Source organism: Typopeltis vanoorti, chromosome 12, assembly GCF_054136105.1.
Source record: "Typopeltis vanoorti isolate ZY-2024b chromosome 12, IOZ_Tvanoo_1.0, whole genome shotgun sequence".
Classification (NCBI taxonomy): domain Eukaryota; kingdom Metazoa; phylum Arthropoda; class Arachnida; order Uropygi; family Thelyphonidae; genus Typopeltis; species Typopeltis vanoorti.
Genome location: NC_143560.1, coordinates 46,595,007 through 46,613,747, shown reverse-complemented (window position 1 = coordinate 46,613,747; position 18,741 = coordinate 46,595,007). Strand labels below are relative to the sequence as shown.

General features: G+C 35.4%; 1 protein-coding gene across 1 annotated transcript in view; it reads left to right on the top strand.

The window, feature by feature from the left end:
• Spt-I (serine palmitoyltransferase subunit I) overlaps positions 1–18,741 on the top strand; it is a 173,383-nt gene that overhangs the window by 123,024 nt on the left and 31,618 nt on the right. Inside the window, exon 12 of the mRNA XM_090402250.1 lies at positions 11,949–12,045. Coding sequence (XP_090258376.1) covers positions 11,949–12,045 — 97 coding nt within the window. The remainder of the gene's footprint in view (positions 1–11,948; positions 12,046–18,741) is intronic.

Here is an 18,741-nt window from a genome sequence, read left to right as displayed (position 1 = left end):
TGCATGTTTGGTCTCTAGAGCAGAGTTTCTGGTCTATTAAAATCGCAAAAAAAATATATAAAATAATTTTAAAAAAGTAGAAAAAAGCAAAACACACCCATGGTACAGATGTGGTATAGGTTCAAAAAACCTTTAATGGGTTGTGGGACCCACGCTTAAAAAAAGAGAGAAAGTATTGAGGCTTCACAGTAATAATAATAATAAAATAATAATAAATTCAAAATACATTTCTATGTTTAACTATATTTTACAGTAGAATAACAGCTAAGTTGGATAAAGGAAATGGCTACATGATGATTTTGCTAGATTTTATGCAAATTAGAACAAATGGGGATGGATATGACACTGGTTAAGTGGATAAGAGGGTGGCTGCTGGACAGATATCAAAAAGTGGTATGTGGAGGGATAAAATCAAGGCAAAAGCAGGTGACTAGTGGTGTGCCACAAGGTTCAGTGCTGGGACCATTCTGTTTAATTTATACATAAATGATATAGGAAATAACCAGAAAGGAAAAACAGGTATCCCTTGTTTAATGCGGGATTTGATTAACGTGGCGAAATTAATTGCGACAATCCCTTGCTATAAGCGGCAAGAGTTTTAATTAATGTGCCTTTAAATTTACCAAAATTCCATCAAATACGACATCATCGCTACAAACCATGGATGTCATTGCAACTTTCAAAGCCTATTTTCTTAAAAAGACATTCTCAAAAGCAGTAGAAACAACAACAGGAAAAAATGCGATTACGCTCCAAGAATTTTAGAAAAATTTTAACATTAAGCATTCAATTGTAAACATTCATGATTCATGGGAGCAAGTGTCTTCTACCTGCATGAGAGTTGTTTGAAAAAACCTTTTGCAGAATGTGTTAATGACTTAGGTGGTTTCCAAAATCCTGCGAACACCGTGTTTGAAGAAATCGTTGCAATTGGTGAAGACCTTGTTTTTGATGGTGGTGTTGATGCAGAAGATGTTAAAGAATTATTGGATTCAAATTCAAAAGATTTCAGTGATAACTATTTTCTTGAAATTGAACAAACACACCTATGAAGACAATGAACAAATGGAATGTGAAGATGAGGTTTCAAAGGATATAACAATCAATGAACTGGATGGAATATTTTGCAGTTTAGAATCGCTTAAGCAGCAAGTCATGGATATGGATCCAGATGTTAATTGAAGAAAGCTTGTTTGCCAAGGTCTAGAGAGACATTTTGCTTGTTACCGTAGAATTTATACTGATAAGAAAAAAACAACCTGTTCAAATGACTCTATAACTTTTTTTGATAAAAAAAATTGCAGTAATTAATGTAGGTTCAAGCATTTATTAAACATTTACTTTGCATTAATTTTTTTATCTTTCCTAAAAGAGTACCATATAAAACGAATTATTAATACAGTAATGGATCATGAACGAATTGTAATTTTTACCATTGATTATTATATTTGATTAACGCGATTTTGATATATGCGGCAACATCAAAGGATTAATTAATCGCATTAATCAAGGGATACCTGTATTCAGTTGTTTGCTGATGATGCAAAATTAGGTATAATAATAGTTAAAATAATAGTTAATCAAGGTGATGTAGAGAGTTTGCAGGACGATTTAAATAGGCTGTAAGTATGGGGAAAAGGTAATGGGTGTCAATTTAATGTCGAGAAATGTCAAGTTATGCACTTTGAGATAAATAGATTACAAGCTGTTTATCACATTGATGGCACTGTACTCCAGGAAATAGATGAAGCTAGAGATTTAGGTGTGGTGGTAGACAGAGAGTTAAAGTTCAGAGGACATATTGCTAAGGTAGCACATAAGATTGCTTGGCTAGTGAAAAACACATTAACAAGTAGAGACAAGGAAGTTGTAATTCCTTTTTATAAGGCATTGATATGCCCACATCTGATTACTGTGCTCAAACTGGTCCCCTGGGTTTCTTGGGCATGTGGAAGCAGTGGAGAGGATTCAGAGGCGAGTGACCAAGATGGTGAGTGGCCTGTGGAATGTGCTCTATGAGTATAGATTGAAGTTGTGTGGATTGCAGAAGTTGGTTGATAGGAAAAAAAGAGGGGATATGATAGAAACATGTAATTACTCAAAGGATTTTATAGGATAGATGCAGGGGAAATGTTTCAGTATTTGGATAGAGGGACTAGAACATGTTGAACATCTTTATTCAACTTCCAGAGATCATCCCTGGAAGTTGAATAAAGGTGTGGTCAGTAGGGGTGTGAGGACAAGATTTTTTGCTTGGAGAGTGGTGAATGAGTGGAATGGGTTTCCAGAGTCAGTTGTGAGTGCTTTTCTGTTAATGGGTTCAAGGAGAGGTATGATAGATTGTGTGGATAGATTGGGTCTCCCACAGTGAGTCTTCAGACTCCATGGAGGTGCCTGTATAATAATAAAATAATAGCATTAATTTTAACAGAATATTTTAATATACTGATGTTCGTAATATGTTATTATTGTATTATTAAAGTGCCCAGGAATTGAATCTAATTATTTAGAGCAATGATACAACTGATTTTAGTGCTTGATATGATTTTAAAAATGATTCTCAAGATGTATTTACTGTCAAGATATACCTCTACATTTAAAAAATTGTCTTTTACACTTGCCTTTCATTGCTCTAAATAATTAGATTCAATTACTTAGAGCAATGTAACAAATAAGTTTGTTACATTGAGAGGTTTTATTATAGTGAAATCTCATTACTGCTGTGTTAAAGGAAATTCTGTTCAAACACTAAATCTGGGTGTTATGCAGAGCAATGTATAGCTTATTTATAATTTGCATATTAGTAACTAGGAGAGGTATGATAGATTGTGTGGATAGATTGGGTCTCCCCTTCCTAAACTAATTTCTGTGACAAATTTGGTATGAAACTTTCAAAAGTGATGGAGAAGATTATCAGCAACCAGCTTCTTCATTACTAGGAGACTCAACAGATAATTAGCAATCACCGATATGTATTCTGCCATTCTCCTTCTAAGCTGACCTCATAGCTAATCTCACCTACCTTTGAACACAGGCCATGGAAAGATTTGAAGAAACTCATATTATTACTCTTAATGTCTGGCACTGAGTCTTCCTGAACAAGCTACTATCTTCTGGCCTCCCTTCTGTACTCTGTCATTGGATTACCACTTCCTCACTGCTTATTTATGTGTCATGCGGAATGGCTTCCTCTCATCAGATTTTCCCATCAGTACTGGAGTGCCTCAGGATTCTGTGCTTTCACCCATGCTCTTCCTCCTTTACATCAATAACTTCCTTTCTCTGACATCAAATCCTATTCACAGCTTCACCAATGACAGTACTCTTCATTCCTCTTCCTCATTCGATAAACTGTAGTACTCTAACGTTAGATGCTTCAAGATGTTCTATAACCAATGACTTTTACCCTGAACCCAATAAAAAATCCTCAAACGCAGTGAGGACAAGTAATTAAATGTCAAGAAAAGATCATCTGTCTCTTCTTGGGTTGACTGTCAAATCCAGTTTATCCTGGCACAAACATATTACTTACATAGCCTCTTTAACTTCTAAAAACCATAATAAATTTAGTTTAATCCTTTATCCAAGTGTGAGCAAACAAAGTTTGTGCCTGAAAGTATCTTCAGGACTGGGGCAAGGTAGTACAACAACGGGCAACTCGTTGCAAATGTGGAGCAAGCTTACATCACTCCTAGATCTCAGTATCTCCCATAACTTTGTTTGCTTACGCTTGGATAAAGGATTAAACTAAATTTATTATAGTCTAACCAAGTGAAAAATAAACTTTCAACATCTTTCTCTAAATCCAGAGTAATTTAATAAAAGAGATGGCACACCTTTTGGCAACTCCTATAGGTAGAGATGATCTTGCTATTGCTTCTGCCTGGTATCTCCACATCTGGGCCTGGATTCCACTGAAGAGACCTCAGTAAAGGTTGAAACTAGTCTGGGTAGTGGCCCTTTCCTTAATGCATAACATTATACATATCTGCAAGGAGATGTGTTTTGCATTATGGGAGATACTGAGATAGGAGTGATGTAAACTTGCTCCACCTATGCAACGAGTTGTCCAGTGTTGTACTACCTTACCCCAATCCTGAAGATACTTTCAGGCGCAAACTTTGTTTGCTCACACTTGGATAAAGGATTAAACTAAATTTATTATAGTCTAACCAAGTGAAAAAAAAAACTTTCAACTTCTAAAAACCATGTTCATCATCATCAATTTCCTGACATGTACCCTCAAAGGGTGTACAGGATATGATAGTACTACATTAAAAACTTACATCACCACTAACTTCCTGTCTACAATTTTTCTCCAGTGTTACCTGTCAAGACTCCAACATTATTAGATGTTATATTTCTATCTTCTAAGGCACTTTTTATCGTATCAGTCTACCATCCTGGCAGAGAAGACTTGTTTTGTGACCATACCACCTGAGATTAGCTCTGATAACATATTCCTCGAAGCTAACAATGTCAAGTTCTTTCCTAATGACCTCATTTGTAATATGATATTGCCATTGATACCATCTGTTCATCTCCCCCCCTCCCCCTATCTTTTACAGGACTGTCATATCTGTGGTCTAGTCTTTGCTCAAGTGTTTTATTTCTAACCCAGCTCTCAGATTCAGAAGTTAAAATTAGCTTGAACACTGCGTTGTATACAGCTAATTTAGTGTTTTGGCTAATTTCTCTCTTATTCCATATCAGTTTATTCAGTTGACTTCCTACCATACCATCTTTGTTGATTCTGTCGTCTATTCCATATTTAATTTACCATCTTCACTGAAAATTGTGCCTAAATAGCTAAAATGTTTTACTTGTTTTCTATAAGTTCTCCAATTCACAATGCAGTTGATATTTTCAATGTTTCTGCCTATTTTCATTGTCTTTGACTTGTTATTGCTGATCTTCATACCATATCTATTACAGCAGTTATTCAATTTAGTCAGGGAATCTCACAGACTTGTAACGGATTTATTTAGAAATATAACATCATTCGCATTAATTTTTCCAATTTTCCAATGAATAACAGAGGGGATAATATACATCCTTGTGTTGAATTTTTTCTTGACTATTATTTATAAGACTATTACACTTTTTTTATATAATGTTTGTCAAGTAGCTTTATCCTACATGTTTCGCCAATATTTTTCTATCAGCATCTTCAGGGAATACAAACTAGTAAGCTATATGAAGGTAACAGACTAGGTTATAACTGATGGTTCTAATTCATACAAAAAATTAGTATTGAACGAGGCAATGCGCGTGTCTCGGGAACGTGATTTATTCGTTATGGCTCATGATGTAATTGCCATGAAAGTTCATTTCTTTGATGTTTAATGATCTGATTAAAGCTTTCCAAATTTCTGTTAAGGTTAGACCTTGATTCTTGTTTAGGTTTTCAGTTTTACGGGAGACTGTAGCTGCTTCCTTGAAGGTTCTTGAATGGTAGTTATCTTCTATATAGGGCATAAGGCTCTTATCCCACTCAATGTGATGGTTAGTAGAGGCAAAGTGGCAAGAAAGGCCTGAAATGTCTTGTCTGTTGTTTCTGAAATATCCTATGTGTTCTTTCTTTCTCGTTTCAAAGCTTCTAGAGGTCTGACCTACATAACTAATACCACATGAGCAAGGTATATTATATACTCCAGAGTACTTGTAGAATGGATGAGGATCTTTCGGTGATCTTAAAAATTTCCGAATAGTGTTGATTGGCTTGAATGCTACTCTGATATTATGTGGTTTTAGAAGGTTAGCTAATTTTTTGGAAATGCTGCTGACAAATGGAATAGTAATAGTACTGATGTATTGGACGTCACCATGTTGTCTATGTGGTATATCAGTCCAGAGAATCTTGTTGTAGAGTCTTTTTGGATAACCATTTAAAGATAGTTCTCTGGATATTGTAGTTAATTCCATTTGTAGATCATTCTTATCTGTTGTGTACTTTATAGCTCTTTTCTTGAGCATATGGATAATGCTAAGTTTCTGAGCTATATGATGAGATGAGTTGAAATGGAGGTAACGTCCAGTATTTGTAGGTTTTCTATAAACAGATAGGTTGATACTATTATTGGTTTGTTTCTTTATTAGGATGTCAAGGAATGGCAGTTTTCCATCTTTTTCAATTTCTGATGTGAATTTGATGGTATGGTGGTATGGTTTCGGTTTAGGAATGATCTGGGATAAGATTTCTTCTTCTAGATCTTCCATGAATAAGTCAGCACAAGGAGGGGGAAGGGGGCTACCCATAGCTAATCCGGTGAGTTGTTTGTAGACAGTTTTTTGCTAAATAAAATAGTTAGAAGTTAAACAGTGATTGAACAAAGTAGTGATGTTTCTTGGGAACAAGTTGTCTAAGATGTTGATGACTTCAACCACTGGAATGTTTGTAAACAGAGATGTAATGTCTAGGCTTGCTAGTATATCCTCTTCATAGATAGGGATGTTTTTTATTTTATCTATAAAATGTTGTGAGTTTTTAATATAAGTATCCGAGACGTGAATGTGTTGTTGTAAAATCTTAGCAAAGGTACTTGGACAGTTGGTAAGTGGGAGAATAGATTCCGTCAACTATTGGACGTAATGGTATACCTTCTTTATGAATTTTAGGAATGCCATACAGTCTAGGAGTTAGTGAGTGCATTGATTTTAACTTTCTTATTACTTCTATAGGCCAGTTAGTCATTCCACGTAATAGCTCATTGGTGTCATTATGGTTTTTTATGGTCGGATCTCTACAGAGAACTTCATAGACAGACCTGTCACCTTTATCATCTCTAACTCCTTTTAAAGCACTCTTTCCTCCATTTCTAAGCTTCTTCAACAATAACCAGAATATCTTACGACCTGATTGATATTTATTTTCTATGTTCTTGCCAAAGTCCTCCCATGACTTTTGTTTAGCTAGTTTTACACAGTGTTTAGTTTTCTTACATTTGTCTCTGTATTCTCTAAGAGCACACACACTGACTTATTCGCCAGGAACTTTCAATATGCTTTCTTTTTTTCCTTCACTGCCTCTTTAACTTCCTGTGTCTACCATGGAGTGCTGATTTTTCTATACTTGCAAACAATCTCACCACATGCCTCTCTGGCTGAATCAATCAATGTTTTCTTCAGGATTTGCCACTGAATCTCCAAGGTTTGGTTCCGGTTCTCAAACTCTTTCATTTTTCTTCAATAATGTTTGTGTATTTTAGTCTACAGTTCACATCTGAGAATTGCTCAACTTTTTATTTGTTTTAAAACTTTCTTACATGCTCTTCTTTTCAATATGAAATTCAATTTTATCCTGCTCAAGACTAAATAGTGATCACTTCCAATTTCAAATCCTCTGTACACTCTAGTGTCCTGCACCAGAGAGAAAACATCAATATTGACAATAACATAGCCTGTGAGACATTTCTTCTTCCTTGCCTCTTCTCTCCATATGAATTTGTGCACATTTTTATGTTGGAACATTGTGTTAGTAATAACCAGTCCATATTCTGATAGGTATTTGCCATTATTATTAGTTATTTGCCATTACAACAGGTATTTGCCATTATTATTAGCTTTGCTCTTTTTTCCAAATTTTCCCAATATATTTTTGTATGTCTTACAATCATTTTCTACTCTGCTATTTAGATCCCCAACAAGAACCAACTTTTCCTTTTTCATTGTGTCAGTTGCTTTCTCTAAAGCCTCAAAAAATTCGCCGACTTCTACCTTAGTAGAACCTTCTGTGGGACCATAGGCACAAATAAGTCTCATTGTCCAGTTCCCCATTCTCATATTTGCCCACATTACTCTACTTGAGACTGACTGCCATTCAAGAAGATTAGCCTCGTATTTTGTGTTGAATACTATGGCTACTCCTTCTTTTCCTTGATTGTCATTGCCTGAATATAATATTTTGTATTTATTGCTCAGAAAGATCTCACCAGTGTTTGTCTTTTTTGTTTCAGTCATCCCTATTGTGTCGATCTGGTACTTATCCAGTTCCTCAGCTAGCTCCATTTCTTTCCATTCAGGCCACTTATGTTGATAGTACTGATCTTGATTTCTGTTGATGTTGAGTTGGGACGTGTTTCAGGATTTGTTTCAGTAGCTGACTTTCTGCTGTTCTCCTTGGTTCCCTAATGGAAACAATGGTGGAAACAACCTTGTTTAACCCGTTGACGTCCCAACCGGCATGAAATTCTGTCTTGTTGTACCATCTTGGTATCACCACTTCTGGGTCTGGCTCCCACTGACGAGACCTCAATAAAGATCAAAACTGGTCTGGGTAGTGGCCCTTCCCTTAATGCACAGCATTATACATGTCTGCAAAGTGATGTGCTTTGTATTATGGAACATACTAAGACAACGAGTGATGAGAGCTTGGTCCACCTTTACCACGAGTTGCCTCAGTCCTGAAGATACTTCAGGCTCAAACTTTGTTTGCTTATACATGGATAAAGGATTAAACTAAATTTATTATAATCTAACCAAGTGGTAAAAAACTTCAACAGCATTCATCAATCATAACCTGAGTAGTGAACTTGTAGACTAGGTTATATGTTTTAGCTGTATAGAATAAGTAAGTTGGAAGCTGTTTGAATGAAATTAGTGTGAAATCAACATAAAGACCAAGCTAGCAGCTTACTTGACAGACTGCATTCAAACCAATTTTGATATGGATCTGAGCCAGATATAAACAAAATAACCCAACAGGGACTGGAGACCATATATTAAAGTTCTATAAAGATTAGAGGGGTGATGTGATAAGCCATTTTGGGCAGAATTATATTAAAAATTATAATATTGTGTCTCATTCTGATCACTGTGTAAAATTTCTTAATTCGTTAAAAAAAAAGTTTGCCATATTTTTGTACATTCATTCTATGCTTTTCCTAAAGATAGAAATAAAGAAAAATTCTTCTTATATTGGAAATACAATATTTATTATTATTTTACAAATAATTATTATTATTTCACCGGCACCTCTTTGAAGTTCAGACTCATTGTGGGAGACCCAAACTAGCTACACAGTATCTGTTATGCCTCTCCTTGAATCCATTAACACAGTGATTTTCAACTGGTGTGCCGCTAGAGATCTTCAGGTGTGCTGTGAGATTTATGAAAACAAATTAATTGAAAGAAATAATGTCGTAATTTGCACATTTATTTATTAGTGTCTGGTCTTCCATCTTCTTGTGTGTGTAAATCAATCAAAATTATGTTTATTTTTTTGCCAGATCATCAAAAAAATTAAAAGAATATATTTTTAGTGTGCCGCAGAATTTTGATAATTAGTCTAAGTGTGCCGTATTATGAAAAAGGTTGAAAATCACTGCACACAGACAAAGCACTCACAACTGACTATGTCAACCAATTTCATTCACCACTCTCTAAGCAAAAAGTCTAGTCCACACTCACACTCTTACCCAATTTCTTGCTCAATCTTGCTTCCTCTAGTCAAGCTGAAATCTTTCCTCTGGATTAATTGTATAAAATCCTTTAAGTAACTTTAATGTTTCTATCATATTCCTCTTTTTTGCTTATCAACCAATTTTTTTAACTTGCAAATCTTTAATCTGTTCGTAGAGAGCATTCCACTGATTATTCACCACTTTCACCCACCTCTGGATCCTCTCCCCCACTTACTCATCCCCAAGAAACTTAGGTGACCAGACCTGAACGCACTAATCCAGATGTGGTATCAAGGCTTTATAAAGAGAAATTATAACTCCTTTATCTCTGCTGGTTAGCATGTTTCTCAATAACCAAGCAGTCATGTGAACTACCCTGACTAAATTGGCAATATGTCCTCTAACTTTAACTTTCTATCTACTACTATCCCCAAATCCCTGGCTTTGGGGATAGTAGTAGATAGAAATCAATTTCCTTGGAGCACAGTTCCTTCAATGTGGTACATAGCTTGTAATCTTTTTATCCCAAAATATATAACTTTACACTTTTCAATATTAAATTGACATCCATTATCTTTTAACCTTGCTGTCAGCCTATTTAAATCATCTTGCAAGCTCTCTACATCATCTTGATTAACTGTTATCCTGTCAAACTTTCATGATCAGCAAACAACTGAATATCTCCCTTTAGATTATTTCCTGTATCTTTTATGTACAAATTAAACAGTAGTTTTCCAAGCACAGAACCTTGTGGCACACCACTAGTTGCTTTCTTCCGGATTCCTTCTTATACTGCTTTTTGGTGTCTGTCCATCAGCTGCTCTTGTGTCCATATAACCAGTTTCACATCCATCCCCATTTGTTCCTGTTTGTGTAACAGTTTTGCATGGTATCCTGTCATTTGCTTTTTGCAGAATCCAGCAGTATCATAGTAGCCATTCCCTTTATCTAACTCAGGTGTTAGTAAATTACTAAGGCATGACTACACCCCCTTCACAAAGCCATGTTCTTCCTCATATAGCATCATATTCTTATCCACCCATTCCTGAATGCTTTCTTTAACCAACATTTCCATTACTGTTATCACCACTCTTGAGTTACCAATTGCTACTGTAGTCTTAGAGCCTTCTTTATGCAAATGTATTATTTTGCCCTCCTTCTGCTCTCTTGGGACTTTGCCAGAAGAGACTTAAACAGCCTAGTAAAAGGTATCACCAGCACATTCTCGTAAAACACTCTCCGATATCCCATCAAATCCCATAGCTATATTTGCATTGAGGTTTTGCAATATCTGAAGTACCTCCAATTCATCAGCCTGTGTTCTCACATCAGTTCCTTGTACTTCTGCCACAGCAAAATCCTCACTTGGAAGTGGTCATTCAGTAGCTTAATTATAAGCCTCTGTCACCTCTCTACCATCAGCACTCGTTTAAGTTATCCTTGCATAGTCATTCTTCCTTCTGCTTTGCCATGTAATGAAACAATTCTGGAATTTCCCTTTGTATTCAGCTGATTTCTTCTCAAAATCTGATTTTGCCTTCCTTACCATGCTTGGTCACCTTTCTGCTTATATAACCTTCACAACATTTTCTTTTTTTAAAACTTATGCTTAATGATACTACTCATCCTTCTAACTCTTACTTGATTTACCCTTCTGATCTTGAGCATACAGTTGGTTAGAAATAAATCATTTGATTGAAGACTAGGGGCCAAAGATATGAGAGTTCTGAGAAAAATTAGGAACCTGAACAGGTGGCATCAATGGCAGAATCATATTAAAAATGAAGATATTAGGAAGGAACTTGGCGTTGTTAACATTCAAGAATATATAAGCAGAGCTAAAGGAAACTGGTATGGTCACTCATACAGAATGTCAGAGGAAAGATTAACCAAACAGGTGCTTGATGGCAGGAAAAAGACCCAAGATCTAAATGGATTGATTGAGTCAGAAGTGCCTGAAAAGACCAAAATGTTATAAATGACAATATTGGAGTGCTGACAAGTAATAGATTAATTGGTAGGAAAACTGTTGATAGGAGATTAGTAATAATGTACACTTAATTATGTAGTACTGGCATAGTAGCCTGTACAACCATTGAGGATACATATTAAGAAATTGATGATGATATAATACCAGATGGCCTTTGATAAAGGTTTTTAATTTTGTTAACTCCCAATTCTTTTGAAAAGTTTTAGATTTCATTGTGTAATTATTGTTTGCTTGTTTGGTATAAAATAATAATAATTATCAATCTTCCTTTTTTGACAGCTGATTGCCAAGTTGAAACCTGGGCTAGGAAAGGCCATTGTTTGGTTTTTATTTTGTTCATATATATTTTTAAGAACTGCAACATTGAAATATGTGTTATTTGCGGAAACAAACAGCTGTTGGAGTCAGAACTTCATAGTATAGTGCTGAAACCTGCTTTTTCTGGTTATTATGTATCTGTTTTCATTGCTAAAATTTTTAAATTATACAGATTTTGATTTTTCACTGTTGTCATGTGCACATGTATACACTATAATTTTGAATGTTTATTTTCTCAGCGTCTTTCTGGTCTTGGATATTGTTTCTCAGCTTCACTTCCACCACTACAAGCTTCAGTGGCCATTGCAGCATTAGAAATTTTACAATCAAATAGAGGTAATTTTTTTTTATCCTAAAGTTGTTTTATTTTCAGTTGAAATGTCTGAATTTATAAATAATGAATTATTTTGTTTTAAATAAGATATTTGAGAAATAATGTGATCTTTGACATGTCATGAAATATAAAATGCTATCTGCTGAAGAAAGAAAGAGATATTGATAAGCATTTTTTTTTTTTTTTTTTACAAACTCTTTGGGCACTGTGGAGTTCTCACAGAGTTTGTAAACAAATGCTTGTCAGTTGTATAATCCCAAGTCAGAGGTATATAGTATAGTCTTGTAATAAATATCAAATAAACAATAAAACCGAACTGTCTGATGATTTGTTGGGCAAGATGAACATATGTTTAACAAATGTGTAACATATGATGTTTAAACCTGACCATCAGGTTTAAACATCATTTGATTTAATGTTTAAACATCATGTTAATTATGAAAGTTATGTTAATGTTTAAACTTCATGTTAATTATCCTGTGATTAAACATGACTAAAATAACAAATCTTATGGCTCTACAGCTCAAATCAAGCCGTGGCCTCCTGGATTTGTTTCCTACAACCCTGTCTGTCCAAAACTTTACTTCTGCTGCTGCTATCTTGACTAATGGCATCTTTCCATCTGGTTTCAGGTTTTCCTTTTAGTCTTTTACCAAGAATTTTACTATTTATTGTCTTCTTAAGAATACTCGTTTTCCATATGAAAAACATATTTTGACCACTGCAACTTTATGAATTTGATTATACTATATATATTGTGGGTTCTTCATAAAGTTTATCCTCCAGAGACAATTATCATTCGCTGGGTCAAATATTTTAAAATTTTCCACACTTGCTGTAAATATCCAAATTTTACATTCATAGGTAACATCTGGATGAATTATCGAATTATATATTTTAACTTTGGTCCTCCAGTGAATATCTTTTGAACTGAGTACACACATGAGAGAGAGAGAGAGATTAGAAAGCTTGATTACCTCTCTTTATTCAATTCTGCACTTCCACTGTCTCATTTGGTTGGCTAGTGATCATTACTCCTAAATATTTAAATTGTTCACCTTTTTCTATTTCAAGGTTCCCATTTTCACCCTTGTATCAGTTAATTGATTCTTCCTGGTATTAATCATTATTTGGGTTTTTTGTTGATTAAATTTTAGCCTTTCATTATTTTGGTTTTTTGTTGATTAAGATTTGCCTTATCTCTTGTGCTGATTTTTCTTGTTCTAGATACATATCTTGGCATGGCAATCACAAATGGGAGAGGCTCATTATTATTTAATCAGTTCTTACTATAGCAATGACATTATACTCTTGACTCTCACATAGTAAATTCATAAGGACAACAGGAATAGTATAGTGGACACCTTGCTATAGTGAATTATCTTCAGAACAGCATTGTGCCTTTGGAATCAATTGGAATCGTTGTGGTAGCATGTTGTAGTGAACAACATTATTATAATGGTGTTTGCTAGCCATAGTGCATGTGCTCACTATGACAAATTAATGGATCCTGGGAAAAGTCCTGTTGGGTTTGCAATTTGAACAATGAAAAAACACAATGACCACTGTAATAAACTTTAATGTAAATCATCAGTACAAAAAATATTTTGTGAAATTAACAGTACATTGCCAGTTTGGACAAGCAATTCAAAGAACAGGAATACAAGTTGAATACAACAATTGGTTTACTAATGATTAAAATTATTGCTTCATGCTTGAGAAATAATATTTTTAAAAAAATGTTTTTTTTATATTTACCTAAGATGAAAATCTCCCAGACTTATGAGGGGAGGAAGAGCATTCCAACTCAGAATTAGCCTGTGTAAAAACTTCCCAACTTTCTTTGAAAAGGCATTCACATTTAAAACTGCTTCTATGGAGGAGACAAGCATCCCACAGTACTGATAATGAACACAGCATCCTATGCTGTGAAAACCAGACTTTTGAAGTTATAGATATTCAATCTAGTACTGATGTGTATTAATTCTTTCTTCCTGGAAAGGTCTGTCTTCTCAAAGTATGATAGTTTACATTTACAAGGGATCTGGTAAACATCAGCTTGATGTTTACCAGATCCCTTTACTTATCTACTACTGAATTCTGTGTGCTACATCCATTAAAACAAAAGAATCATATATCTTTTTCAGAATCAGATAAAGAAAAAGCCATAGTTGTAATAACCAATCAGGCTGACTATGAGAGGAAGACAGACTGCCTTTTACAGATACCTCCATCTATCAAGAAATTAGTTATAACCCTACCAAAACACAAATTAGACAATCAAATAAGCTCCTTGATGAAGTGGCTAGCTGCAATGAAAACTCTTTGAAGTTGCACTCATAATGGAAGGGCTCCTCATTTATATGGTCTTCCAGAAAGTCACAAACAAAGTTTTCCTATAAGACCCATTGTGAATTGTATCGACTCTTACATATGGAACTTCTGTATCTTTCACATCTATTAAGCTTTCTGGACAATCTAGATCATCATTCATCAAGAATTCCACACTTTTTTTTTTTTGAAAAAAAGTCAAAAGATATTGTAATACAAAAGTCAGACATTCTAATCAGCTTGGCATTGTTTCTCTGTTTACCAACATTCCATTCTTCTCTGACAGTATTAGTTTTCTGTGTGATAATTTCTCTCCTGATGTTGTAAATATTTTTGAATTTGTTGTACAATCGGTATATTTCCATTGGTAAAACAATATCTATAAATAGATTGAAGGCACAGCCATGGGTAGCACTCTGTCTCCACCCTTGGCTAACTATTATTATTTGAACCATCTGGAATATACTGTGTTTGCATCCATTCATTCATCACCCTCTTTCTGGTTTCACCATGTCATTTTTTTCCCCAAATATATCCATCAAGAAGTTAGTGGGGGGGACATAGATTTTTGTGTTCTGTTTTTTGTGCAACAAAGTGTCTGTGTGCAAGTCAGAAAAATGAACAATAGTACACATAGCACCAGATTCTCAGTTTTTAGACAACACACAGAATGTTCATACATTATCTCACTATTTCAACTCCTCCAGTTTAAAGACTCACAGTTCATACCTCAGAAGAATATTCTATTTGGAATATTCTTCTGACTATCACATAAAATTTACAAACTTCATAAGAACAAAATTTCTCCAGTCTGCTTTCTTAAACTTCCATTAGCTCTCTCTTATTTTTCCCATTACTTCGATACTAAACTCTATCTCCGTCAGCTGTCAATCACACATCAGTCTCCTCAGTGAGCATGCACACTCAATGAAAGTGGCAAGCAAGAAATTAGATATGATGGCTGACTTGTCTCCGTTAGCATAACGAGAATGTCTTTATAAAACACAACACTTGATAATTTTAAACTACAATAAAAGGATTGAAAGTAACATAGCTAGCAAAATCTAGTAAGTACATCAATTTCTCAAATGCTTTACATTTCCTTTTGACAATAATAATAATATTAATAACGGGCACATCGCAAGTGCCAATATACATGTTATGAAACTAAAACTAAAAATATACTGACATAAACAATTCGTAAAAATAATCATAATTTTAAGTTATGATTATTTTTACACATTTATATATATATATACAGGGTGTTCGGGATAAATTTGACATATTTATAATTAATTATATTTTTCCGTAAGTTACATGTATTAACACACACTTCTCTTCATTTAAAAGTTTGGACCCTTCTTCATTCATATACAAGATGTCAGAAAGGATGGATAGCTGGAACCCACCTGAATCATGGAAGAGAATAACTTGTATCATGATGATTCGTGCCCGCCATCAAAATAAGGATATTACGACTGCTGCCCAATGCTCCCTGAATACAGTAAAAACAATCAGGCATGAACTAGAGACTTGCAATGGTGACTACGAGGATGTAGCAAGAAGAAAGATCCCTAGCAGACGATCTGATTGCGTTCGTACAGCAGAATTCCTCGCAAATCTGCAGGAACAGGTGTTGAAGAACCCTGGCATTGGAATTCGGGCTTTGTTCGTGGAGTTGCTAACTGTAGTCAAGCCCTGGATAACAAGGGTAGCCAATGGTAGGCCGTATGTATGGCAGCAGGATTCGGCCCCTTGCCACACCTCTGGGAAAAGTCAAAAATGGTTGTCTGAAAATTTCTACGACTTCACCAGTCCAAATGTTTGGCCTCCAAACTCCCCAGACCTTAACCCCATGGATTATTTTGTATGGGGCGCAGTTGAAAAAGACACCAATCGCACTTCCAGTAATACAAAAGCCCAGTTAATGGATAAAATTAAAACAGTTTTTGCGGCCCTTCCCAGGGAGACTGTAGCATCAGCTTGTTCGAGGTTCCGAAGCAGAATTGAAGCTGTGATCGATGCTAATGGTGGTTATTTTGAGTAAATCTTGTTGATAGTATTGTAATTAACTCTGCCTGTAATGTTTTTTTGTCAATTCATTAAATTTAATAGATACAAAGAAGATTTTCTTTTTCCTTACGAAACTGTCAAATTTATCCCGAACACCCTGTATATACACACACACACACACACACACACACACACACACACTAAATTCTAGTGTGTATACTTTCTCCTCCCCCACTCAAATGAGGTTGTGAAAACATTCATTCATTTTTTTTACTTTGACATATAACTGCTGGATTAGCACCTCATTGATAATCAAGGAGAAAGAAGATAAAGTTAACATAGTCACAGATTTAATTGCTACCAATACAGAGTTTCACAAATAAATGCACTTATTTGTCAAACCAAATTATGACCTAAGATGGTTAAGAGTTTACACATGCTCAATCATCCTATTCTAATGAGTAGATGTCTAGATGGTGACACTAGCAAAAAACTCGGTGTTGCATGATATGGCGTCTGATTTAAGGCTATATAGCAAACGTTTAAAATTTATTCAAGTTGGTTTATTTAACTTTATTGTGAAACTGGTAATTTTTGTGTGTGTTTGTGTTCTTAGAATATTTTATTTTTTTTACTATAGTACTGCTGATTTCATGTATTTAGAGCATTAATTACTCCACCTCCATTTCTGAGCTTTTTCAACAGCCTCCAGACTGTCTTATTATTATTATTACCTAAAGACCTCATGGAGTCAAAGACTCATCTGGGAGGTCCTTTTATCCACACACAGCTCATCATATGTGCCTTGAACACATTCAAACTCTTTGCAGAAAACCACACTCTCAGGCAAGGTATTCCAATCATTTACAACTCTGCACGAGAAAAACCTGCCTCTCACTCCCCTACTCGCACCTTCTTTATACAGTTTCCATGGATGACCTCTGATTCTCCCCCGATCTCCCACTATTTTCTGGAGAACTTTTCCAGCATTGATCCTATAACAAACCCTTACCAACTTGCAGGTCTCTATCTTATCTCCCCTCTTCCTCCTGTCCACCAGACTCTGCAAATTGTATCTTCCCAATCTTTCTTCATACTTGACATTCCAGAGGTCAGAAACTACCTTAGTCAGTTGCCTTTGGACCCTTTCCAACATCTCTTCATCTTTCTGAAAACCAGGTGACCAAATCTGAGCACAATTAATCCATGTGTGGCCTAATCAAAGCCTTATACAAAGGAACAAGAATCTCCCTACTTCTTATGATGCGGAGGGCACTCCCCATGGAGTGCCCTCCGCATCATTCCCAGAAGCCTTTGTGTTGTCTTCACAATTTTGGCTATGTGTCTCCTAAATTTCAGATCCTTATCCACTATCACCCCAGATCTCTTATTTCTTCCACCTCCAACAATATATCTTCACCAAGCATAAATTCTGCATCCCATCTTTGTTTTCCAAATTTTAAAACCTTACATTTTGCAACATTGAACTCGCATCCTCTAATCACTCAATTTATTCAAGTCTTCCTGCAAGGCCACAACATCTTCACTACTCTTCATGATTCGTCCCAACTTTGCATCATCTGCAAACAACTGAATGTCTCCATCCAAAACTTCACCTATATCATTAATATACAAGTTAAACAGTAATGGTCCTAAAACAGATCCCTGAGGTGCTCCACTAGTTACTTTCCTTTTCCCTGGATATCGCTCCCCCATACACAACTTGTTGATACCTATCAGATAGCCAGTCTCCAATCCAATGCACTAATCTAATATCCAACCCCATCTGCTCTAGTTTGACTATCATCTTATCATGAGGTACTCTATCAAAAGCCTTTGCGAAATACAAGTATATCACTGTGTATTCCACTCCTCTGTCCAAGGAACCAGTCACTTTATTGTAATAAATAAGTAGATTACTAAAACATGACCTCCCTTTAGCAAATCCATGCTGTCCATCAAAGATAATAGCATTGTTGTCAACCCATCTCTGGATCCTAGTTCTCACAAGCTTCTCCAACAACTTAACCACAACACCTGACACACAGATAGGCTTATAATTTAATGCTTGAGTTTGATCACCTCCTTTATGAAGTGGCACAATCTTGCCCTCCTTCTACTCCTTAGGTACTTGACCAAGTGCAAGACACGTATTAAAATAATATGTCAAGGCAGGTGTCAACTTCCTGGCACATTCCTTCAGAATACGCGGTTATATATTATCAAGTCCCACAGCCTTATTTACATCTAGTTTACTCAACTCCCGAAACACCTCTTGCTCAATTACAGTCAGTTTCTCCTCCCCATCATCTACTGCTCTCAATCTCTCCATGTAGTCACATTCACAAGATTGA